At 46.0% G+C, this 26,528-nt stretch overlaps 1 protein-coding gene across 6 annotated transcripts in view; it reads left to right on the top strand.

The window, feature by feature from the left end:
* Window positions 1-26,528, top strand: part of CADM1 (cell adhesion molecule 1) — a 329,296-nt gene that overhangs the window by 297,030 nt on the left and 5,738 nt on the right. For 2 of the 6 annotated variants that reach the window (XM_047690771.1, XM_047690769.1), the window contains 2 exons: window positions 8,564-8,596; window positions 15,688-15,741. The exons of 2 other annotated variants lie outside the window; for them this stretch is intronic. In XM_047690771.1, coding sequence (XP_047546727.1) covers window positions 8,564-8,596; window positions 15,688-15,741 — 87 coding nt within the window. The remainder of the gene's footprint in view (window positions 1-8,563; window positions 8,597-15,687; window positions 15,742-26,528) is intronic. 2 more of the 6 variants (XM_047690774.1, XM_047690770.1) reach the window with 1 other exon arrangement.

The raw sequence follows: 26,528 nt of genomic DNA, 5'->3' as shown, positions 1-26,528 counted from the left end.
TTGCTAGCACCCCCTGAACGCCAACCCCCTCGCTCTGTGCAACACAGCGGAGGTGCCTCTGCTCCCAGCTTTCAGCCTTCACCCCCACCGAAAGCTTCTCTTGTGTCCTCAAACAGCTACAAGTCGCTGTTATCACCATTCCAAGCAGAGAGACTCCATGTAAGAGGAAATCTTCGGAGCAAACAGTCCTGTATTCCCATCTACATCAAAGGTGCCTTTAAACAGGGGTTTGTCTTGGCTTCTGTCTCTCTGCTCCCGACCTTGAGGCTCCAGGGGATGCCCCATGAGCTCCCAGATACACGGTAGCCTTTCGGCACCAGCACTTAAACCCTGGCCACACACACAAGGCATCTGTGGCCGTGAACATCCAGATTCTCCCTGGCACCCCCAAGAGTAGTTAGAGCAAAACTGCCACTGAAACACATCGTAGGCTCTGCTGCCTTAACAGACATGATCTTCTAGGCTTGCTGGGTCTTAACAAGCAGCTTCCGTGTGTTTATCTTCCCTAGGAAGTACGCTTGTGGATTTTAACATTTGCTCCTTACTTCAAACAGATTAAAGGTTATGGAGCTGAATGAGCCTGTGTCCCATTTTAAAGGTCCAGGCTATCCCTGAGATTTAGACTGGTTCCTAAAAAATCTTCCAGACCAGATCTTGACAAATGGATAGCTAAATTAATTTCCACTCTTCCTCTCTTGCACTGTTCGCTACATAATAGCCACCCATTAGCCTTAAAAGCTGCAACAGCTAAATCCAGTGACAGTAACATAAAGCCTGAGCTTTAAAAGAAAAGAAAGAAAGAAAAAAAGAAAGAAAGAAAAAAAAAGAAGCAGCGCACAGTCCTCCATTTCTTTTCTCCCACTCAGATGCAATAACTGAAACCCATTCCCCAGGTCAGAGTTTCATTACAAGAAAATGTACAAATGCGAGAGAAAAATATTTTTAAACTTGAAAGGCCATAGTTGATTTCTGATTCCTCGGAAAGGAAGTGCTCCGGCGCTATCTTTTATCTTCCATAACCAGGGTAATCGAATTGTTTTCCTTGTTAGAGAGGCAGACCATCATCGAGTCCTCAGTCGCCCGGCTCCCTCAAAAGCAGGTTAAAGATCCTCAGAGGGGAGAAATCATGAGCCCAGTCCGAGGTGATATTGCCATCGCAAATCCTACACCTGCCTGGTGGGAGGAGCCGGGGAGCTCTTTCTCCCGTCTCAGGTGCATGGAGCAGGTCTCCTGACCTTCGCATGACAGCACACACCTCTAACAGCAGACTAATCTGGGGAGGAATTTTTGAAGGCTCTGGGGCACTGAATGGAGTATTTGATGTCAACTTGCCCCATCAGCCCTGCCGCAGCTTTGCAACCATTAGGCCGTTCCTTCATTAGCATCTCTCTCTTTAATTTCAAAAAAACCATTGGAGAGTTGGAATTGAAATGGGAGCCATCCAGAGCCTCACTATAATTCGCCATGAGCTTCTTGGGGGTCTCTCCCATCTCATGCACACTGGTATTCTGATCAGGTACATCTGTTCCGATTAGGGCAGTTGGCAGCCCCCTGCTTTTTTTTTTTTTTTTTTTTCTAATCACATCAAGTTGTCCATGTGGTTTCATTTACAAAGATACACGCTGTGATATTGAAGAACAAACCATGTTGTCCAAATTGTCCTCAGAGCCCTCTGTTAAAATAGAGGGCCGGCCAAACCATCCCCTGGGCTCAGAGTCCTTCATGGAGATTCTACTCCGAAATTAGAACTGGAGAGAAACGGGGGGTGGGGGTGGGGGGGAGTGGGTAGGGTTAGGTTTTTTGTGTTTGGAATTTTCTTTGAAGTTAGCTGACTTGAGGTATGAGGTGTGGATAGCTTCTTCCTCTAGCCATCGCCATCTTAGGAAAATAGTGTTTCCCTCCCTAGATAATGTGGATATTGTATTTCCGCTTGGTCCTGTCCTTTGATGAGGAGTCTACCTTAGAAAGCAACACAGCGCTCGGTTATAAGCACCCTTGGCAGCTTCAGTAGGAAATTCAGGCTCACTGGGGCTGGGGGGAGGGGGGCCAACCTGTAGGTCACTGTACATGTGACTGTCATAAATTAAAACATTAAAATCACTTTAGAATAAGAAATAAATAGCTACAGGGCCAAGTCCTAGAACACATTTAAAAATCCTTTCACAGGAATGAAATAGGTCATTTCTAAATGAGTTTTTCCTCTTTTTTAAAGTACGTATCCAATTCAGTATTTTGTGTTTCCTGGGGAAGAAAACAGCACTGTTCTTCTGCTTAGTATCTAAGCACTCCAAACCCAGGGTACCTTGGAGAAAGTGAGTCCCAGCCCACAGGCCCACTCTGTTACCTTGGCTTTCATAGTCTGATATCCTAAGCCGTTGTGTGTGTGATGCGTATCCAGGCCCATACACCTGATTGTGGCCCTTCTCCTTCAGAGATGCTCAGAGCACTCCAAGTGCGGGAGGCCCAACACCATGGCACGTGTTTCCAGTTTCTTAAATATGGAGGAAAGAAGGACACCTGTACTAACCTCACCCTGTACCATGTCCATCAAAACAACACTTAGAGAGCCTGGCCTCACCTGGAGCCACTTCTCCAGGTCTTAGCCTCCTCTGTGCTGCGGGTGTTTGCATGGTGCCAAGGGCTATATGCTTATCCACCAGCTTTTAGGCATTCATTTAACAAATACCAAGCCCTTGTAATACATAAAGTATTATGCTAGTGCCTGGGGAGGCAGAAAATTCCTTAAGCCCCTTAAAATGTGGTAGAGAGACTAGGTTCTCAACCCTGGAACCCAAGAGTGGGAGGTGCTCTGCATGGAGGGCCCACCCTGCGGCCAGAGCAGGACTGGGGAGAGCATCGCAGGTGAAGTAGCTTGGTCTGCCATCAAGGAATGCATAGAATGGGGGTAAGAAAGGACGGCATTCTGGAAAGTAAGCATGATGGCCCAACTTCAAGCATTCGTCTGCAGTGTGTGTGTGTGTGTGTGTGTGTGTGTGTGTGTGTGTGTGTGTGTAAAGTAAGCATGATGGCCCAACTTCAAGCATTCGTCTGCAGTGTGTGTGTGTGTGTGTGTGTGTGTGTGTGTAAAGTAAGCATGATGGCCCAACTTCAAGCATTCGTCTGCAGTGTGTGTGTGTGTGTGTTTATGTTCCAGGCATATATTAAGCCACTGTTGCTAGGACATTCACAACTTTCATTCTAGAGTGTTTACTAAATTCCCTTTTTTTCCAGAGTTGGCTTCTACTCCATTAAGACCGTGTACCACTCATCCTTTACTGAATACTTACTGAATGTTACTCATGGGCCAGTGTGCCTGGTAACAAGCATATCATGAGGGCACTAGAAAATACGCATGAGCCCCCTTCTCAAGTTTTTGCCCCCAAATTGCATGGCCCTTCTTTTTCATACTGTCTCCACTGTGTACATTTTTATTTTGCTGATGATTAGAGACCCATTACCAATAGCATCATGGCCAACCAGCTCTTGACCCATGCTGATTTATGAGGGAATGGAAGCAGTGAGAACGCTGCAGTAACAAAGCTCACTTGAGTCTGCCTTTTTTTTTTTTTAAAGAAATGAGAGGTGGGAACAGAGTTTCTTTTTTCTATTGCTTCCATCACAATTCCCATACTTTTATGTTCCTTGTTTTAAACAAATCCAAGAGATGAGGACTTGAAAGGTTTCCATACTGAAGATTCATCCCCAGTTCAGAAAACTAGCATCATACATATGGGTTTCTTGGGCTTAGAAAGTGATCATTGGGGCTGTCTTGATGGTGGAAAGGGTAGGACTTGAAAGGACCCTTCCGCAATCTAGCGGGAGAGGACTAGAAGCTCCTATTTCTAGAACCCGTCCCTCTCCACCTTCACCCTCCTCTTCTGTTCCTCCCCTCCCCTACGCCTTCCCCCCTACTTCCCCTTCCTCCACCCAGACTTCCACCCCAGGGTCGACTACTACTAAGACTAGAACAATGAGTCATTTTCCTTGTGAGATGAAACCCCTGTATGGGTTTCTGTTATTTTCAGAACATCTGGTTTGCAAATGAAAAGATCTCAGGGGCACAGCAGCACTAGGGAACAATTCTGAAGAAGCTTTTAACAAAACTTGAAATTGCTTAACAAAAAACCAATCCACTCCCCACCCTGCTGTTTCCTGGTGCCCTACCCCATAACCCCTTCCCCCCCCCCCCCCCAGGAGGAGAGGGTGACTTTAAGAAGTAAGAGAGCTTTATCAAGACTTCCCTGTTTGGGCCTTTTAGCTTCTGTTCTGTTCTTGTCCCCTTTTTTCCCAGCCCCTGAGAAATGGGAGTTTAATTAAAGCATAACATAGTTGGAAAGAAAATTAACTGAGAATCCAGTAGAAAATAAATTTCGAAATTTAATTTTCCGGCACGTATTTTTGCTTTCAATAGATTTCAAATAAGTCAGAAATAAATAAAGAAACGAATAAAAAAAACTATATTTAATATATATTGGCCGGCGAAACACAACTATGAAAATAAAATTGTCAGGGGAATTCCTCGCCTGCCCTAGTGTCTAGATTTAAAGCAGCTCCGTAATACAAACTGAAGGGGAATTCAATTAAGAAAACCCATTGGCTCCTTATTGACTTTAGTTAAGAAAATAAACTCGGGGAAAGTGTATTAAAATATGTCTGGACTGCTTAGTACGCTTCCATTTAAGCTTATGACAATCAAAATGGGAGAATTTAAATTCTTTACAATTAAGCTCTGCTTCTGAGCAGATTGGGTTCTCTAGGTTATTACACTGCATTTTTTAACGTAAACCCTGCACACGCGCACCCCAAAATGCAGACTCACCATGAATCGGGGCGTTCTAAAGCAGGAGCACCACGGAGCAATTGGAGAAGAAAAAGTATTTAAGGTTGTGAATTTAATTTTGTTCTAGGATTTTCATTTTCATTTATGGCACCCGTTGTGTGTGAGACCACGGACTAATTTATGGATTAGTTTTAAACCCCCAGTCTGTCACACTCAATGAACAATTCTAAGTTGGAGAGAATCCATATGAAAGGATTAGAATGTGCCACAGCGGAGCTTACACATGACTGTTTCAACTAAATATTGCCCAGCTGCCTCTCATGCAGCAATTTTTTTTTTTTTTTTTTTTGGCTACTTGGTTAAATGGCTACAGTCTCTAATCTCACACATTGTCAGAACCTTTTCATTCTGTAAATATCTTATACTGCCACATGAAATATAGGTGATGTTTAATTTATTCAAGATAGGATGCCATAAACTGTTGGTATGGCCGGGAGACCGAGGAGTCAGTATTTCGTGAAATGTGCCTCTTTCAAAACGTGCAGGGTCTGCCCTCGGATACCTTGTTTGATGATACTCGTAAAAGAGCCGCAGAGGGACTATTAAGGCCATGCACACTGACTGGGTTTGCAGGAACCTGGGATTGTTTTGTTGTTGTTGTTGACCATATAAAGTAAGTATACAATAAATTTGCCCTGTTGTAATTAAAATTAAAATCAAGACAATAGCTCAGCAAGGCCTTTTTCATTCCCTAACCCTACAGCGTCAGAAGCCCAACTCAACTCTTTGTGACCCCTTTCTCTCCGATGAGTTTCTAAAGGCAGCAGCAAAGCAGTTGAAAACAAGTCTTTGTTAGGACAATTAGGCGCTGTCATTTTTCAAGCTAATGACAGCGTTTCTAACTTGTATTGGAAGTGGACTCCTTGCGTTTTGCCCATACACTCCGAATGTTACCCAACAATGGAGTGACCCCACGAGTTGATTCACAGGGGTGACCTGGCACCTCTCGCCAATCTTCTGATTAAGACACCCCGAATAAATCCCACTTCACAGAGCGGCACTCCCTTCAGAGCCAGGGTGTCTGCGGTTTCTGCATGAAGTCATAATGCAATTAGGAAGGAGAATTAGATTCTGTCACACTGCTCTCCTGCGGGGAGCACAAAGTCACTTCTAAAGAATTTTTTTTTTTAATTCTTTACTTGGAATAGCCTCTGTTCAGAGAGCACACCAGATGCTCTTAGAGAAATAGAATCGGTGCCTCCCCCAACACTCCCTCACACCCCCTTCGAACTCTGTGGCCAACCTGTGTGTCTGCTGCGTTCCCCTGCTTCGTTGCTGACCATGGCCTTGCCACTTCCAGCCGCAGTGACTTGTGTGGTTTGACTCAAACGTGTGTTTGCTTTTAACTGTCCTAGAAAATGTTTTCACCCCCCCACCCCACCCCCACCGCATCCCTTTCTCCTCCTGTTTTGGGTGCAATTGATGGATTTCCCGTCCCCATACTGGGAAAGCAAGCTGCACTGTGGACTGGGCTCATTCATTTTCTAGTGCCCACAAAGAAGCCGATGCCTAGGGTCACTTAGTTTCATGATAAAGTGGACAGCACAGTGATGTAGGAAGACGGTAAAAGGAGCAGTCATCAGTTCATGCTAAGATACGAGTCTTGAGGGCTCTAACCTCTAGGATTTACTCCACCTCCTCTCTTTCACGTTTATGCTACTTATTGACCTGCTAAGATTACAGCCTATGAGAAGCGCTACTCTAAAAATAGCCAAAGTATCTATTACTTTTTTTTTATTTTGTAAAGGAGCCAGTGCCTATCCATAAAATGTGTTAGCATGTATATAAATGTTTCTGTACAAATGTGCATTTGATCTTGCCCCTTAAGCTGAAAGCACCTGAAACTAACACTTGACTTGGATGTTTCAAGTAAGGACATGTGTCAACTGTGTCATGACGATCCCGTGTAGTGATGTTTCAACTGTACAATTTTTGGTATTGTTTTTTACTGCTATTTTATGCACACAGACTTGACTTGTAAGTAAGTATTATGTTCTTATGCAGTGTATTTTATGTTTTTCTTTCCTTCATCAATTCTTCAGAAACTCAGCTATAAGTTTCGTTAAAGCTGCAGTGGCTTCTCAGACTGCTGGTTAATCCTGGCTCCTTAGAAGGGCTGCGATTGTTTTGATGGTTATAGGGTCCTGAGGAAAGCATGCCAACTGAGGGGGAACACCGGTGTGAATTCATGTGTCCTGATTTGCAGATCAGAAGCACCAGGCTCATTTGACCAGGAAAAAAAAAGAAAAAAATGTGGCATTCCATTGCATTTAAACATTGCCCGTGTCGAGTCCGGAAGAGTCTTTTGGAGTCTCTAGAACTCATGAAAATAATTACCAGCTTAAATAGCTGTGTTAAGGGTGGGAGGTAGGGGAACAGATAACTACTTGCAGTTTCAACCAAGAACGCCACCCCAGCCAGAGATGACGAGTTCATGTCACCATCCCTCCCTGGCCAGATGGGGATAGTGGAAAGAAACATACTGGAGAGGTGTAGACTCGAACACGAAAGCATGGCCAGATGGGTTGATTTTGGAATGAAGTTGGCCACAGGAGTGGTGTTTTTTTAAAAAAAAAAAAGACGACTGGAAAAAGAATGTCATCGTGCATTTTATTAGATATTTATCCCACTTTCCCTCTAGCCAGAAATAAAAAGAAAATTTCTTGAGCCCCTTGCGCCATTCCCTGTGAAGAGGAGCCAGAACAGCACGCCTGGTTCGAAGCCCAGCAAAGGAGGAGGAGGAAATTTGAACGGCATCGGAAATGGAAGAAGAAAGAGACCACGGTTTCTTCCACAGCAAGTGCATCTGGCAACGCGAAGGCGGCCACAAAGGCAGGGGGCTCCCTGTAGCTCCCCACAGCGAACATGGTGCTGCCCTGGGAGCAAAGGGATGGCTGGATACTGTGGTTTGTGGAAAGTCACGTGATCGGAAGTGGTGTTTGGCCAATTGTGCGGACTCGGGTGTGTCCATGGTGGTCTTCTGCTCTTAGGTTGTAACCCAGGGAGTGCTGCAAAGTGAAGAAAGGATTCCTGGTGGCCGGGAGAGGGGGTTGGGGGTGGGGGGGGCGGTTGTGTACAGAAACTTTATCGGGAAACTGTTAATACGTTCATTCCCATGGCCTCCCCGTCCGTGGAACTTTCCAGCTGAACACTGCCAAAATAATTCCGTGGGATGGAAAACTTGAGCTCACGTGTTCATGTACAGGCATCTGAGCGTAGCCACAGAGGATCCTCAAAGTGTGATTGTTTGACTGATGCCTAATGGGCAGTCACAAAGCCCGGGCGCCCGCGTGGGCCGGCTTCAGACAAAGGCAATGTTTGAATGTACGAATCCCTTGCTCCGCCAGCCTGCCGACTGAGCTTTTCCGCCCCAGTCCTGAGCCTTTATGTGTTCAGAGCCACCGAGTCTGCGCTGGTGTTTCCCCTCACTTTGCATGTTCCCCCGACTATGGACGAGCAAGTAGATGTGTCCTGGCAAGACCCCCAGAACCACAGAATTGACTGTTTTCCTCACTGGCTCGCAGCTTTGAGCTGAAGGCATGTCTTAAAACAGTGCAACTCACTTCAAATGCTTTTTGCTTTTCATTTATTATTGCTTGTCACGCGATGTTCTTTGAAAGCTTGCTCATATATTATCTGTTCCATTTTTTTCCATTTTCCCTTTTTTTGCATGCCGTTCCTCCTGTTTCCTCCCTTCCTCCAATCCTCTGTTCCCGTCTGTAGACACGGCAGCGACGACAGAACCCGCAGTTCACGGTTGGTATCACATTACTGTTTATCTACTTTCTCAGCGCTGCTGAGAGGCAAGGCAAGCCTGGGAAAAAGAGAAATGCAGTCTTCAAGGGAAATCGTATTTCGAGTAGACTGATCTCATGCATAGACTGTAATTTTGGAGGCTTGGAAGGATGTCGAGTCTTGTCATTTCTGTTGTGAGTTCAGGAGCCCATGGTTGCCGCCTGGAGGGAGGCCAGTGACTGTCAGGCCAGGATGCGGGAGACCCGGCCACAGGTGGCCCTTATGGATAGAGCGCCACCAGACCCCACAACACAAGGGATTTCAAAAATGAATATTGACCTAAAAATCATGGCCTTTGGATTAAAGGCCCAGTTGCTTTCTTCGTTTATAGGCTAGAGTCCCAGGTACATTTGGAAGAGGTGTCATTCTTGACACTCAGTAGTTGAGGCCGTGAAAAACAGGTAAGGGCAGAAGGATAGTCCTGTTTAAATTCACGAGGTGGTGGCAGGGGAGGGCATCGCTCTTCTCTTAATTATGTTCCCCATCATAGCTCCCTCTGCAAACCCAGGCCAGTTCACTCTTAATTTCCATGTGTGCACGCAGGCTTATGCTAGCTAGCACTGGGCAGGAAGCCTCTCCAAGCCAGGAGGGACACCAGATGTAAATTTTAACAGCATTAAGTGGGACTGAAAAGATCATTTGTGTGTGGGTATCTCGTAGGCAAAATACTACAAAGTTGGCTAAGGTTGTAAACAAAAAGTGACTAAAAAAGAAAAAACAAAACAGCCATCGGGACATCCTTGTCTATTTCCTCTCCGATTTACCAGGTTGGAAGAAGCCCATTAACTTTTCTGTGTCTCTCCAGTCGGGAAATTAGAATCATGTTTCATCTGTATATGACTTCATTCCCTAATTCTAACCTTAGTGATATTGTGCTTGGAGAAGGGATGTTACAAATCGAGCTAAATTTTAATAATTGAGTTCAAGGGGATTTTTTGGTAAAAGGCCTATTGAAATCATTTAGCACATTGTACAGGGCTGGACTCCACCATTTAAGCGACAGGGGGTGATCAGCCAAGCCTTATAGCAAAACATTTCTTCCTAGCACAGACTGACTTCCTTAAAACAGACCGACCTACATTTGAGGACTTGGCAGTTGGAAATCTCTAAGTGAAACCCGTCCTATGTGAGCTGTCCCCGAAGGTCAGGCCTTGATGCTTGGCCCCCTGCTCCCAGTCCCCATTTGGACTTTCTGATGAGGAATTCCAAGAGAGCAAAATGAACTTGGGTGTGGAGCATTAATTTCGTCCCCACGCCCCTCCCGCCTCACCTGGCCCTTTCCTGTCACCAGGCATAGAAGGAAAAGGTAAAGGGCCAAATACACTGACAATCATGAGAAATCAATTAGGTATAAAACCTCCACTTTCTAAGGTAATGCCCCATAGTGCTTGCTACAGCTCAGGCACTGCACTCCATTAAGCTTAGTTATTTGTAGGTTTCATCATTAATTGAGCACTTCCTGACTTTTATCGATTAGTCGCAGAGCTTTAAGGCTATTTTAATGCCGTTCAAGAGATTTTGTTCTATTCTTTTTAAGATGCTTTAAGTTCTGAGCTTCCTATAATTGACTCCAGGGTCAAATGTAACCATAAGATTCCTGAATTCTGTGAGATCTTTGAAGAAATATTGATCATTTATCTCCTAAGACTCCAGAGTTCTATTTGCTAGGTCCCTTCGATAAAATCCATGTACTTACGTGACTCTGATGGATGTAAGTCTTGGAGTTGGCTGAGGTATTCCAAGTAGGAAATATGTTCCCTGGTCTGAAAAATGAGAAGTTAACCTAGGGCCCCATTGTGGTCTAGGACACGGTTTTTGGTCAGACCTTTCTTCCTGGAAAGAGAAAGTGATCTCTCTTTCGTGGTGTAACAAAGAGACACTTGGAATCAGGCTTTCTAGCATTCCTGGGGCAGAGAACAGAGAAGCAACCACTGCCTTATTAGTTCAGGGACAGCGATACACCACCAAGATGTTGTTCACTGGCTGACAGCCAAGAAATGTTGGGGAGGAAGAAAAAGACTTTTCCCCTCCCCGCTCCCACACATCCACACACGCTATTCCTTACCAGCAGGAGGACAGAAGTGATAACCCAGGATGGTCCCCTATGTAATACACATATAAACACATTCTCCTAACTTGTCTGATACAAAGAGGTCCTACTACCCACAGCATAGTGTCCTCACAAAGAGGTCCTACTACCCACAGCAAACAGCTTTAATGAAAGCCAAGGAGTATCTAGAATCTTCCTTGATGGAGGGGAAACGGTCTTCAGGTCAGTCGTCGGGGTAGAAAAGGTGATAGGATATGGTGGAAACTATAAAGCAGGGACCCTATCTGGAACCAGATTGTCTTCAAGTAAATTATGGCTAAAACCCAGCTTCTTCAGTGCAGCAACCTTTTGACTGACATTCTCTTGAGAATAACCTTGAGATATTCATGAGAGAGATCTGGGCCTAGGAAAATGGCGTGGTTGGAGAACTTGGCAACTCAAATGACAAGACATATTAGGTCAGCCTGTCATGACATCTTTATTGGTCTTAAAAGGATTCATTCTGGAGTTCCTTTTATAGTTCTCCTTTCTTTTATAAAAATGAAAAAAATAATTTGTAAAAAAAAAAAGCTTTCCCTTTGAAGACTCATTAAAATACTTTATTCAAGCTTGTGTTGCTAGAGTACGTAAGAAGTATACGAGTTGTTGATGTATGTTGGTCATTTGTTCTTACCAATATCTGATTGGAACAAGCATGTATTGGAAGGTTAGAAGTGCATGGGCATGACTCAAAATCAAATGGATTTTCTCCAAAAAGAAAACAAACAACAGTCAGTCACAATGTGTTCTTCAGGATCTAATTGATGATAGACATAAAAGCGAGTGTAAGAATGGGATCTTTTAGACTAGGGTGACCGAAGGGATTCTCTTTGAATAAGGATCTTGAGCACTTGTGTTTTTGGAGCTCATCCTTAAGGCCTGGTCAGGAAGAATCCTGTGTTATGTATGCATGTCGAGCAATGCAAAAAACGCTCTGCCAGATCCTGGTACTACGTGGTCTGAGACTAATGGCAGAAATGCATGAGTGACAAAGCACGGATGGTGTCGTCCTTACTATGATTATTGACGTGTGGGTGCGCGTGATGGTTTTTGTTTGTTCAAATGTGGGCGCTTCTCTGTGTCTTGTGCCTTGTTCTTTCTCAGCCCTGTGTGTACCCTCTCCCTTCCCCCACCCACCTCCCCTGTGTGAGGTTTGGGGTGACCGCATGCCCATGGTCTGGAATAGTGCTTGTGCTTTTGCTGCACTGCAGTCAGCTGGCTTCCTCTGGGTCGGAGCTTCTCCCTCCCTCCCCCCCACTCCCCCTCCCCTCGCCTCTTCCCATTTTATGATTTTCCAGTCTACCTATCCTTTTGCTTTCCACCTCTTGATCTATCAGAGGCTGATGAGCTCATGAATTTACATATCCCAAATGAGTTTTTCAGTAGTCTTTATTCCAGCATATAATTCTGGTAAGACTCAAACTGGGAACCCCCTGAAACAACTTTTCACTTTCAGTTTCGGTGGCAGAATCTTTGGCCTGTGCTAGATACACACTCTCACCCTAGTCCACTGCCCTCAGGTCGCCACCCTCCACCCCACCCCCGCCCCCCAAAGCTCCCTTTCCCCGACTTATAAAATTTTATAAGTAGTGTAAGCCTTCCTAGAATCCTAAAAGCACATGAAATTCTTATCTTAGCTTTCTGTTCAATTGCGGGCTCCTTCTGCAGCCCATCCAGAAGGCAAATAGCCAGCAGTGCGCATTATTACAACCGCTATGTCCGCCATCTGTGTATGAACCTCTCTGCACATCTCTCTGTATGAGTACACAACAGTGGCATTCAAAGGCTGTCATTCAGTCGAGGGACTCTGCAGACATTGTGTGTTCTACTCAAGAACAAAGCTAAAGAGGTTTACGAATGGCTGCAGGACCTGAAGATTGTGTTTCAGCCTTGATATGCCGTTTGGAAACAATGTGCTACTGTTTAACGGCGTGAACCAAATTTCTGCTCATGGGAAGAAGGGACAAACTCTCCACAAAAGCTGACAAAGCAGGAAGAACAGGATGACTGAGCTTTTAGATTAAAACTACCGGGGGCGTCTGAACTCTTATGGCTGGTGATGGAAGTAACAGTTTCCATAATATGGCCAAGTGATCAGATGTATGCCGCTTAGGTAAGAAAGAAACCATCGCCTACTTTTTCCTACTGGGAATGGTACTGGAGCCAGGGGGCTACATTTTTGTTTCCTTTGAGGTTTTCTTTAATCGTTCTTTTATGACATTTTTCTGAAAAAAAAAAAAAAAAGAAAGAAACCCTAATGAACCAAGCCCCACAAACATTGAAATTTTGCTTGACCTTAACTTTAACTATCTCTAGGATTTCTTGCTGTTTCTAATGTTTGAGGTTTTCCTTAGCCTGGTTTAAGATTGCTACTTCACACCACTTTTAGAAGCCAGCGACGTCTGTTGGAAAGGAGGGGTAACAACCTCAGAGGCACTGAGGAGGCCCAGGGGACGTGCAGCCCATCCTAGACCATGAACAAGTGCAACGCACGTCTACCGTGCACGCGTGAAATTATCATGCTCAGAATTAATTGCTCAAAGAAAAAAAAAAAGTCCCACATGGGCCAATAGTTAAACTTTTCACTTGTTTAACCAAGTTTAAAGAAGTTTATTGGATACATTTTAATTAGAAGTGACAGGAAGGGTCTTCAACAGATGATATGGAAGTTTAAAGAGAAAAACCAAGAAGGGATTTCCCATGTATCATTAAACGGTGAAGTTTCCTTTTGGAAAACACCATCTGCCTCATAAAGTGCATCTTTGTTTCTTTGAGAAAATAAGAGGTGTATGAGTTTGAACATGAAAGAGAACTACTTCAGTCAAAGCAATTCTAGGAGGTAAATTTTGCTTGTCCTCCCTTGTACACTCAGTGCCTCAGTACACTCTTCCAATTACACTTATTCAAAAATTATCCAACCATGGCCGAGCACTGTAGACTCATAAAATACAACAGTAGCGCAAAAACAAATTTAACGCCACTAATCGAAACGGCTTCCCACTTTCCGATGTAATCTGAGCAGTAGATTCCAGGTGATTTGGTGTATTTTAAAATTTATGCCATTAAAAATGACAGTTTCATCTTTAACGAGGTGTGTATCAACTGTCCGTTGCTTTTTAATGGGAAACTTTGCCTATCAGTGATATCTCATAAACGTATTTGTCTTTATTTTCTAAAATTAGCTTTCTCATGCCCTCCCCACGGAAGCAGGCATTCAGCAGTAAAGCCGTCTACTTGAAACATCCTTGTTTAATATGGTTCAGTGGGTGCCAAGCATGTATGTAGAAAGCTTTGATATTCATTGGGCCACGTAGAAGTGAGGGATTAGCCTTCTGAGAACTGCAAATTCATAATTAACTACAGAGAAGTACTTTATGTTGCCCATTTATAACAATTATTCAAATAATTGTATTCATCAGTCTTTATACAATGGATAAAGCCAATTAGAAATAGGAACACTTTCGGCCAATCAGATTTCAGGACAAACGGATAGCATCCCTACTCAGTTGCCTCCATAACGGATCGCCTTACTCACTACTTTTCCTTTTGCTGCCTAAATCTGTAGTTTGGGAACATCCGCAGACTCAAACCCATTTCTAATCGGCATCTGTTCTTGAACATTGGCACCCAAGGTTCACAATGGAAATTCTTCCTCTGAGAGCTGACACGATGGCTTCCTTTCACACCACCAGCCTGGCTATCAGTATTCACTTGGCTTCTTTATAAAACGACTTACAAAACCCAAGCTTTTATTGACCATTTCTACATGATTATTTCTGTTACTTTGGGGTTTTTGTTTTTTGTTTTTTTAAACTATTGCGATCAGTTTGACATTGCTTGTTTCCAGAGCATTTGTTTCATGCTCTGGTTGGTAGTTCACTGAGCATGACTCCCAGATCATTCATTCAGCAAATGCTTGCTGAGACTATAGAGAAGGGAAGGATGAAAACTAAAGACCCGCCCCTCTCCCCAAAGTCCTTGTGGTTTCATAGGCCCACAAATATTCTTCCAGAGTGATAAATCCCATTAGAGAAGCGGACCCAGAGCCATCAGACTGGACTTTGAGCAGAACGTCAAGGAAAAATGAATGGAGGCCTCTTTAGATTGTCTCGTATCTTGGTGGCTCATGATCTTCCTGAAAGGAGCAAGTAAAGCATGAGGAAATGGAATCCCACCCCTAGCCAAGCCTCCCGTTGTTTGTCTACCTCCCACTCCCCCTCCTTTGATTCAGATCAGAGCTAGCTGAGAGCTGGCCCCACTGGCCAACGTTGCTGGTGGCTGGGTGTGGACCGTGCAAGCCCTCCCCCCCAGATTAGCTCCTGGCCTAACTGCTTTCTCAGCTTTGAGGGTTTCATTTTTCAGGCATACCACTGATTTTTTTTTTTTAAATTCTCCTTTTTAAAAAGTCATTTTGCAAATCGGATTTTCTGATGAAGACATAACCTGCAAAATCTGTAGTTAGCAGATGCCGTACCATTTTGAAATAAGTGATCCAAGATCGTCATAAATTGATAATGAAATGTATTTGTCAGTATTGGCAAAGGATTTCAATTTACGGGAAAATGTGAAATAAAACTTACATACAGCGGTATGTAACCTCGAACTGTATTTGTATTCAAGGGCTATGTCAGAGCATTGACGGTTAACAATCAGGCTTTATTTTTTTTTTCTTTTTGCATGCTGTTATGAATGAGTGATTTTAAACATTCACCTTCATGTTTCATGTGCTTTGAAAGCGGAGACTGAGGAATCTTTCTGCCTTGATTGTGTATCAATAACAAAATGAAATGATTGGAGAAATGTACTTATGGATTAATGCATTCAAGCTATCCAAAAAAGAGCGAGATAGCAAGAGATTTGGCTCATGTTTTTTTTTTTTTAAGAAATTCATCCTCAGTTCTGAAGTGTTTTGTTTATGTCCCTTGAGGAATGAAAAGAAAAACGATTTGTTTTTACTTGTAAGGCCTTACTCAGTTGCCCAATTCCGCAGAAGAACTGGACAGTGAGGACCTCTCAGGTAAGGGCTAGTCATTAGGTAAGGCACTGCGGTGTCCAACCTGTGCGTGCTCTGTCCACTTCTACAAAATGGCCATTTGGTTTCCCGGGCAGTTAATAAGCAATTGTGGATTTTGAGATAAAAGGAAAACAAATTTTTATTAACACTCTCTTCCTCCTCTCCCCCTTCTTTTTCCGGTGCTAGTGGCATGTATATTTCTGACTGGGACTGAGGGGGTCCGTGCAAGGGAGGGCAGCTCATCGTTGGATTGTATGAAAGCCACTGTTTTCCGTGGCGTAAAATACTTTCTATGCTCTGGCTGTATAATGGTTCAAGAGAAATGTTTTGCATTCAAAGCTGTTTAAAGATGTTGGATTATGAGAGAAGATCTTCCTTTTAAAAAGAAAAAAAATTCCTATTGACCATCTACTTCTGTAGAATAGACTAGAAAAGCCACGTCATAGTTATCTTAGAGGCCGGGGGCGGGGGGAGGGAGCAAGGAGGAAGGGGGGCCATTGTTTTGTCACACACCATGATGTAAACTAATTATCCAGCTCAGACCTTTTTCACAGCACACTGAGCTCTTGCAAAAGTAGGTTTCATGCTTGATTCCAGGATTTAGGTGTTACTAATCCAGAATAAGAAGCATATCCTAAAAGGGGGAGGGGAGGAGATTCAAAATGGTCAGAGCTAAACAGTTCCATGAGCTGCTATGATGTTCTGGGGCTTCCTTGCCAACCAGCTACAGCCCCTTCAGCATTTCGATCGGTTAATTCCTAATAAATCAGTAAGGAAGCCCCCTTCCTCCTCATCACTGTGATGGAGGCACCAAGGCGTAAGGCTGCAGATGCTGACTCAAGCCTTTGGAAGGAAGGGGTCCATATTGCCCCTTGTTGAAGAGACTTCACTTCCACTCCCTTGAATAGTTAATTGCGAGGTGATGGTCCCTGACTGCGGGTTTCACCCAGCGAGAAAATCAGAACCACCTAGTCTTTCCAAGTGCAGATTTTTCGCCTCTCAGGAGCTTCCATCAAACCTAGAAAACAGGGCGGGTGTCTTTATTTTTCGGCGTAGCATGTCCCAGCTTGAGCTAGCTGTCAGATTTTCCCACCAAGTGGAAGCTCCGAGAGGCCGTGTTGGGTTTGTTCACTGCCGCATGCCTGTCGTGTAGCAGGCACTCGATCCATACTTGTTGGATGAATAAGTTCCAAATCCTAGTGAATTCAGATAAATAACTAGAAGATTAGAGAGACAGCCAGCCCATCAAGGGAGGGTTTCATTTTTGCCTCTTATGGGTGGGGTTTTTAGAGAAATTGCAAAAAACATTAGCCCACTTAAAAGAAGAGATAAGTCCCACTCCTTGCCTGGAATGTAATGCTGTCTGTAAGCAGTCTGCTCTCGGGTCATGTTCTGACCTTAAAGAACACAGGAGACCCCAGGGCCCTGGCAAGGGGAACTTCTCAAGGATCCCAAGAAAGGACTGAGTCCTCACGGGCCTGACCTCTCTTGGCGTCATCGTCACCTGAGGGTCACTGAGATAGGCAAAGGGAATTTTTGTCCTCGTTAGGAAAGCGGGACCACGTCAGCCATCCACCCCTTCCGCAAGCATCATCAATTAAGGAACCTCTCCGGGTCTCTCAGCCCTGCACCAAGTCAGATGCGGTCTTGCTGCCGTTCTATCCATCACGCCCGAGTCAGGAGCAGTAAACCAACAACTGTTTGTGCTCCTAATAATTTGGTTAAATGAATAATTATGTCCTTCCCCCACCCCCCACCCCCCCCACCCCCTCCAGGATCGCTGCAGTCCTGGGTTGCTTGGGAGCCATAAGTCATGTAGAACGCTGATGATCTATCACGCCGGGCTTGGGCTGCCTTTGCATCTGGTTTGATGAACTAATCAAAAACTGATTAGCACCTTTGTTCAAAGGGGATGCTGATTAATCAATTACTATTGATTGTGAGCTTGGCTTCCCTCAGCAGCAAAGAGACATCCGAAGGGGGAGGAAAAAAAAAAAAACAACCAATAAAAATTGAGCAGCTGTCATAGTGTTTAAATTTATTAAAACAAAATACATTATTTTTTATGAAGCTGTCTTGAAATGGGTCACTGAAGGGGAGCATATTGATTGAGAAAGGATGAACTTCTCAAATTTCTGTAGCCTAGAGACTGAATTCAATTATAATACAAGACAAACAGGTTAACACCCGTCTTAAGCAGTCCATCAATAAATTAGAGTAGGTGTTGCGCATTTAATGCTAAACTGTGGTAATGAATAATATTATCATCCATTCCCTTTTCCATCTGGGTGGAAATTTCAGCCTTTCCTTATTACGGATAGATGCTAGATCCTGCATTTCCTTAGAAATAGCGAACGAAGGTCTCTCTTCTGCCCACCTTCCCCCATTCGCCACTGCTACCTGAGCTAATGACAGTTTCATAAGCAACATATGGCACTCAGTCCTCACCCAGCAAAGAAAGTTGCCCAGCTGATCCTCCTCTTTAATCTGCATTAAAAAATTATGCTTGTGTGTAGTTCGGTGATTTAATAATTGGCAGAGCTGGGGAGCTCCTCCAGTCCTACTTTGAACCCTTTCATTTACTTTTTTGGGTGTTAACGTTATTGACGATGGGCCCCTAAGAGTTTCGAATTGTTTTATCAATTACATCTGCTGTTTCCTGGTGACAGCTGGTGGTTATTGCCACCCGTGTGGAATAGAATGGCTTTAAGCATATTTATCCTTCGATTTTATTTTAAAACTTTTTTAAAAATGTCTGCAGTGCCTCCCTCCTTTCAGCAATGGAAGGGTCTTTGGGGACTCTTCAGCAGAGTGCCTTGGTAAATACACATTGTGCCAGAGAATGGCCCTCGGGCAGTATCAGAGCAGTCCATCAGTCTTCTGCTTCTGAAGCGGAGGCACCGACGAGAAATTCCAGAGCTGTCATGCTTCCCCCAAACATGTTTTCAACTCTTGCCCTACACACGAGAAAGCGATCTAGAAAAATCCCACATCTCCCTCACAATCTGTAGAAGAGTGTGGGCACAGGGCAACCCCTAAATGGCTCTGATAATCCGTGCCAGGCATGATAGAAGATTCTGGGTGGGCCAGCTGGCGTCCCCTGAATGATTTCTGAAGGAGACAGGGGCTCACAATACAGTCCAAATGTAGATAATAGAAGCACATCAAGCCCTTTGGATCCCGATGGTCAGCTCTGGGGTGAGGGGCGGGCTCTGTGACCATCTGGTCCTTGTGAAGGTCCAGAGTCGGCTGAACTTGCTTGAAATGTGTGTGGAAAAACTCAATAGACAGAACATTGAGGGTGGGGGGGGCAGTCTTCCTTGCCCCCACTGACTCGCAATAACGATGATGAAGAAAAACCAGCTGGGCTGTGTAGACAAATTCTAAGTACGGCTTGCAAATCCAGTGTAGTGGTATTTCGCTTGTATACAGTTCTTTTCAGCTTAGAAAAGCTAATCATCTTTCACAGATGATATATGCTCTTTGCTGGGCACCGCTGTTAGAGCTCCTGTATGTGCTAGACCCTGGGCCGGGCACCAGGCATGCAGCGGTGAACAACACCACCCAGGAGCGCTGTGGCGATCACACCGCAGGCCCCCGCACTCATAGCTACTTTCTTTTTTTTTTTTTTTTTAAGATTTTATTTATTTATTTGAGAGAGAGACAGTGAGAGAGAGCATGAGCGAGGAGAAGGTCAGAGGGAGAAGCAGACTCCCCATGGAGCTAGGAGCCCGATGCGGGACTCGATCCCGGGACTCCGGGATCATGACCTGAGCCGAAGGCAGTCGTCCAACCAACTGAGCCACCCAGGCGTCCCTCATAGCTACTTTCTAATGGGGCAGCCAGGCTCACGACAACGAGATAATGACAGACAGTGACAAATGTTGTAGAAAAAATTAAAGCGGGTAGAGTGAACATGAGTGACTGGGACCAGAAAGAGGCAGAAGCCAGTTTAGAGCCAAAGCTCCCCACAGAAGGCCACTGGGACAGGGCAAAGGAGCCAGCCCTGGGAGCATTTTCCTGACCGGTCTCATTTTGCGAGTCAGGAAGCTGGGGCTCCCCAGGTTGAATGATTTACTCAAGAAGCAGAGTCAGAATTTGAACGTGCGGGTCTTCGGACCTCTGCAGGAAATAGAGACTAGTTTAAGGGTAGTTCTCCCTCCACCGTGAACTCCACGCTTCCTCTGTTCTGGGGTCTTCTCAGGAATCCTTTCCCTCTTAGACCCCTTTCAATTCAGTGTGTGCGTCCAGGGAATGAGGAGGGGAAAGTTGCCTCTCTGGAACCCATCAGGGGCAGAACCACGTGCTCCATGACCTGGAAAGATCCCTTCTGGCATCAACTCAAGCTTTTTCTCCTTCGAAGAAGGCCATTGCCTCAGATGATTTCGGTGCCATTGTCCAACACTGTCTGAAATTCTGGGATCAGTTTCCCACTGAGATGATCCTATAAGCCATGGGAAAGTTTGGGGTCACAAAGTTTAAAACGTGTAGAGTTCCTGATTTTAAAATTCTGTTGAACACAAGACAGACAGAAGATCGCCTCAGGTCTGTGGCAGCTTGGCCACAGCGCTCCCAAGATGGGAGTTTGAAGGTCATTGAATTGCTGATCTTCCCATAATCCAACATGCTACTGTTTCCCTCATGGGGAGGAAGGAGGCCATCAAACAGGAACGTTTCCTCCAAACTAGTGAGGGGCCAGGCTATGCCACGAAATGTGAATTCCAGTTCCACAGGTTGGACACTGCCTTGGGGTGACTTCACCATACTCATTAATCCATCCTCCTCACACCCCCAAATGCCTGAGGTCCACAGAAGCATCTTTCTCCAGAAAGAGATTCTAGTGGGAAATGAATGTTTGGAAATACTTTACGACTCTGTCCTCTTTCTCAGCTGTATACTCTTTGAAGGAGAACTCTGGTTCCATCCTCCCATGCCTTCCTGTTGCTTCCAAGGGAAAAGGCACTCTCACTTTGAAGTCCTTGTTATGAGATGAGTGGAGTGGACTCCTGAGTGTGCCTCCTGGCCTCTGGGGACACTGAGTGTTTGGGAGGACCCCGTCGGGCTCATTAAGGCATTTCTGCTGTTGGGTAAAATAACTAAATCAAGTTATGGGAGAAAAAAATCAACATAAAAAGTATTTGTTCTCAGTATTTAGCTGACAATAAATACTTCCAGTCCTCATGCTCAGAAGGGACACCTGAGTCATGACCTGACCCAGGTGGCCTTCAGCCTTGACCCCACAGGGCAGCTGGGCCATCCGTCAGCCCGGGTGCCTTTCTGCAGAAATGGAAAAGGGCCTGGCGTCTTCAACTCAGCAAGGGTTTATGGCCGTCTCACGGTCCGAGAGCAGTGCCGAGCGTACAGTTGCGTGTCCGTGCAGCCCTTACCCCCAGAGAGCCGATAAGTATTGGCCTGGCATCCATAATATTAAAAACCTGGAAGAAAACCCCCCTCAGGCTCTCCTATTGTAGATTTAACTGTGACAGACGCTTGCTGAGTGCCCATGATATGCCAAGCCCTGGCCCAGAGAGGCACTCTCCCATTCCACATGCTGACCTCGCAGAAAGACCCCGGGAGGGCATGGCTGTGCTCTGTGGCTCCGAGCGGCTGATCCCCCCGCCTGCAGTCACAGAGCAGAGGAACAAAGTCCTGTTTGACCCCAGATCCGACCACTCTCCCGTGGGCCATGCGGGCGAGGAGATCTAACTCTTCTTCGCCTCCCGTCTGGGCCCGTGTCTGGAGGCGCATCTGTAGGCAGTGACCACCTGCGAGAGCCTGAGTCCTCATCACTGAGCAGTGACCATGCACAGCCCGAAGCCTGCGTGCAGAACTTCTCATTTTAAATGAATGCATACCGAGCTCTCGGTGGCGGGAGGAGGATGCTGACTGCAGTTTTCCTTTAAGTAAGCTTAACGTGGTTCCTTTGAAATGCTCGCGGAGCCGCAGTTAACATTGCTAGACGTTCTCTAGGAGCGTCGTGATTTTCTTGCCTTGCATTTATTCCTTCCATTCCCCTTTCTAAGAAGACGGAACAGAAAGGTTATGTTACGTAGAGGCTAGTGTGCTCCGATATATATTAACATCTTAATGGGAAAGCTGTGCATGTATACATTTACTACTCTCTGACAAGAGAGAATTAAATGTCAGAAGGATTTGTAGCATCTATAATTGAATTGATGCTGAGAAAAGCAAATCTTAAGGAAGAATAACATACTAGGGTTAGCAAATAATGTGGCATTTTGTCAGTGCATGTCATTCAGTGTGTTCCCCTTCGGTAATAAAGTTGTGGTCTTTAGAACGCACACTTATTTGTGTTGCCATGCAGGGAGCTACAGTAGGGGGATGGGAATGTGGAGCTACAGTTTTCAGGTGGTGCCACTTTTTGTTTGTTTGTTTTGTTTCGTTTTGTTTTGTCTTCGAGGTCAGATTTTGGTTGGAAATCCCCACCAGCAGGCTTTTTCTTTCTCCCTCGTGAGAAGTAGCAAATGATATCCATTAAGCGTCCTCTAAGACAGACTGATCCCTACGGTCCTAGGAAGCTGGAGGCAGCATTTCCATTAGAAACACGGATGCTGAGAGTTTTTTAATTAAACGGATTTGCCCGGCAAGCCCTCAGCCCAGGACGAAAGCTCAAACCAAACCAAGGGACAGAACCGTTGCAAAAAGTCAAGAGTCTCCACTTTTTTCCAGCTGTTCGTTGGGTACGGAAAGGGCAGAAGGGTTGAGCATAGGAATTGCTCAAGACAGGGAAGCAGACCAGTAGCATTAGAACCCCTACCATGTATAAATACTAATTTCTAAGGTGAGACCTGAGGTGGTCTGTGGCCTAGGGGAAGAAGAAACAGATGGGTTTAAGAGGAGCCCCAGCTCTCCCGGAGCACATAGATAGCCTGAGCCAGGGACTTTTGAAAATGGGAAGGAAAGCCAACCAGGGTGGCTGTCGTGCCCTCTGCTGTATGTTTGCTCCGTGCATTTATGTTTTAGCGGGGTCGCACTTCAGCTCCTCAGAGGTCGGGAGCTTGGTGTCCTTTTGGCAAAAGCCCAGCTCGGGCTGCACGGTGGGCAGGCCACGGTGGCCTTGAGCCTTCTGCCCGGTGACGTCCTCTGCCAGAGTCCCTCTCTGCCAGGAGCTGGTCGGGGACACACGAGCCATGAATCCCTACCTCTGGCCGCCAAGCCTCCTAGTCTTATCACACATCCACGATGAAGGCATTCCCCTGGCGGTTTCTGTGAGGCGCCCCGTGCCAGGGGACGAAGTGGTGGCCCCACTTCGTCCCACCAGGACGGTTCTGGCAAGTCGTCTGAGGAGGGAAAGCGAGCGGAGAGGAAGGAATTCCCTGGAGGTGGGGGAAGGAGCCTGAACTTGGCCCTAGCAATCACTTTTCTTGGCAGGCCCTTGGGAACCCCTGCCTTTAGAACTGGCCCCTTGATGTTGCGTATTGAGGAATGGAGGGAGCCGGGTCACCTGACCCAAGGTGAAGAGGACCGAGCAGCTGGGCGCTGCCCTTTTGGGAGTCCCTTTGAAATGTTTTTGTCCTTGCAGTTTCTAAGATGCTGACTCGAGCCCAGGGTGGTGGGAGCTCTGGCCCAGGCAGTAGTCGCCAACTTAACATTCTGTGCGCAGCTCGGAAACTCTCGCCTGGAGCCCAGTTGTTCCAGCTTTTGCCCAAAGAAAAGCCAACTCGCGATACACTAAACAGCTCATGATTGATCTGTCCTTAAAGATACGTACGTATGTCACACTTAGAGCCTCGGACAGGGCTGCAAGAGGGGACGGTCCGGGCAGGCAGGACTGTGCCACAACCGGGAGCCCGTACGGCCCCTCTTCCCAGTGCCCACAGAGCACCCCGGAAAGCCGGAACCATGGCACCACTGGGCCAGAGGTACTCAACGTCGCACATGAAGGGATTGGGGGTGACACTCATCACTCCACCCAAATGTGCTTAGGTCAAGGCTGGGATAACCTTGATGCCAGCAGCACACACCAAGGAGAAACATGGCGTTTCCTCCACAGGTTGATAGGGCCCAGCTCAGTCCCAGAAGTGGGAACACTCTTAGGGACACCTGTTACTTCGTTTCTTAAAAGCACAAGAAAAAAGACCTTCTGAACCCAAGAGCTGTTTACTCGCCTAAGGACCAGGCGTGTTTCTAAGTGCTTTCCTTGCCCACGTGTCCTTTCAGGGTAGAAGCCGGGGGCAGCTGTGGAGTCTGGCTCTTTGGTTTCCTTCTCTACGTGATTCAGAAAAAGGGAGGATACCTCCCCAGGGACGTTGGTGGCACCTCAAAGTGAAAAGGTCTGCACCCTAAGAGGAGCAGGACCTTTGGATGATGGTGAAAGTTACTTCCTTAATACGAGGGCCGGAGCTCTCCCTTGGGGAGAAGAACAGGAAAGGCCGGGCCGCTGCGGGACTTGTCAGAGCCACGCTCCTCCTGCAGCCTCCAGCCACTTGCCCGCTGCCTCATGGTGTACAGTCGTGCTGCTGCTCCTCGCCCTGAGCGAGGCCCCAGCCCGCAGGCGCAGGCCCTTCTGCCCTCACAGTAACCAGCTTTCACCCTGATCCCCTCCCACCGGAGGCCAATCGAGAGCACTCTGCAAACTCTCCCAACAGCCCACACGTGGAAACAAGGGAGGAGTGAGCTGAGGCAAGAAAGCACGTTGCTCTTCACAGAGGACGGTGAACCCGGGCTGGGGTGCAGAGAGGTGGTGAGGGGCGCACAGATGGCCGTGTTCCCTATAAAGGAAACCCCAGTTGCTTTCTGTCCCTCTGCGGTAACTGAAGGCAGGAAAAATGTCTGGGTGATTAACGGGTGGTAGTAAACTTTCTTATCAAGTGAGTATCACGGGATAGTGGGAGAGATTACCCTTGTGAATAAGTATCTGTAAAATATGTATGTCCTTTAGGGCGAGGAAGGTCACTAGAACCCAGGTACTGAATGTGGGCAAAGTGCTGGGGCGACTAGGCAGCATTGACCCCACTGAGCCCCTAGTTCATGAGGAGCAAAGATCCAACAAAGAGTTCGGGCTAAGGAAATTAATCCCGCAGATACACAGCCCGTGTTTTGTGGATCACAGCTTCTCTGTCTCTGGCTTTCTCAGGCTTCTAGAATGTTCCTGTGCCTAGGCGTGGAGGAGGCAGTCTTTGAACAGCGGCCATGAGACAGGTTATTTAGGTCTGTGCCTGGAACCGGGAGGGCCTCTTGAAGTTTCTCTTTGCTCTCAGTCTCCCCAGGCCTCTCTCAGCTCCCACCCCTCACTTTCCCCTCTCCTCCGTGGCTAGTATGGCTGTTTTCCCTATCCAAGCCTAAGACCCAGGGAGTCCGTTGAAAGACTCCTATTTTTTCAATAGGCCTGCAGCTCATGGCAGAAAATTAAAGCATTTTCATTCCCACAAGATCCCCCATTTTGACAGCTCCCTAAGAAAACACAACTTCCTGGCCTTTCTGTTTTTCCCTCTTCCCACCAGCGATGCTGACTCTGTGCACTTGGGCGAGAGTCTCCGGGGTGTGAATTGCTCTCCTCGGACAGATACCCTGTGTTGAGGGCCCCCCTCCCACAAGCTGTGTTGTCTCTAAAAGAAGTTTCCACGGCAGAGTTCTGCCCCGACGAGATGACTTTCAAGACACAGAGGCTGTTGCCTCCACAGTAGGCAACACTTTTGGCCGAGGAGGGCGATTTGTCTCCACCACGTTTCAAGTCGAGCTTATTAGACAGGTTGCTGGAGGGGCTTGCACGTCACGGAGCGGGCTAATTGGCTGCAGTGCACTCTGCCTCCAACCCATCTCCCTTCTCCAATTAAACTCCCATCATCCTGTTGTCCTGGGCGACCTGCTGCTGCCTCCGATCTGGCATTTCTGTTTAGGTTGGGAGTTTTGGGCTTTTTTGGTCCTTGGAAAGGTAACTTAATGAAACACTTTAAATACTTCATTTTTTTTAATTTAAACTCTTTTAATTAAAGCACTTTTCGTGGACCCCTCGGTCACCAGTTCTTTTCCCACATCCTTCGGTGCGTAATCCCAGAGCAGAATTAGAAATATCGATAGAAAGTGTAAATCACGCCCTCCTGCTGAAAGCGTTGTATCAGGTTTCGGCTCAAAAGAGCACCATTACCTTTAGCTGTCACGGATCTGTACACTTGATCGATAAACTTCAAATATTATTAGAGGTGGAGGCTTCAGAGATTTGCTCTGTTCTTTGGAGAGAGACAGAGATAAATCTTTCTTAAAAATTGACTTGAATTTGCACTCTCCGTCTTCCTGGTGAAATGCATTTCTCTCAGGCGTCCAGCAACTGCAAGGGGGACAGATTTATAGGGCCATGTGCTTCTTGTACTGAAAGATTTAAATGGTAAATCCTTCACATATGACTTCACAAATCATGTAAAGTTAAAAGATTTTTACCGTTTCTGTTGCTGCTGTGCTTAAATTGTAAGGTACAGCTAGTAAATCATTTTAATGGAGGTGTCGTACTTGACTCAATAAAAAAAAAGACAATGGTTTAGCTTCCACTCCAAAATGTTAATGTATTAATCAACGGGAGAATAATTGTTTTTTACTACATTATAAATCTCGGGTGCCATTAGGACTTCAGCAAGGGGTGATGTAGCCACATTCCTAAATTAAAATTGTTTACACTGCCATACATCCATTCCGCCTCGCCATAGCTCATTCTGGGTTCATTTTGGAGTTGTTCCCCAGCCAAACGTGTCGTTCCTCCGTCGGAAGAAGATGCCCCGAGGGAGTGATGCTTATAAAGGAAAATTAATTGCCTCGTGAAGTGTTAAATAAATAAA

This window comes from Lutra lutra, chromosome 10 (assembly GCF_902655055.1).
Source record: "Lutra lutra chromosome 10, mLutLut1.2, whole genome shotgun sequence".
Lineage (NCBI taxonomy): Eukaryota > Metazoa > Chordata > Mammalia > Carnivora > Mustelidae > Lutra > Lutra lutra.
The sequence above is the reverse complement of the archived record's forward strand: the minus strand, read 5'-3'. Positions and strand labels throughout refer to the sequence as shown.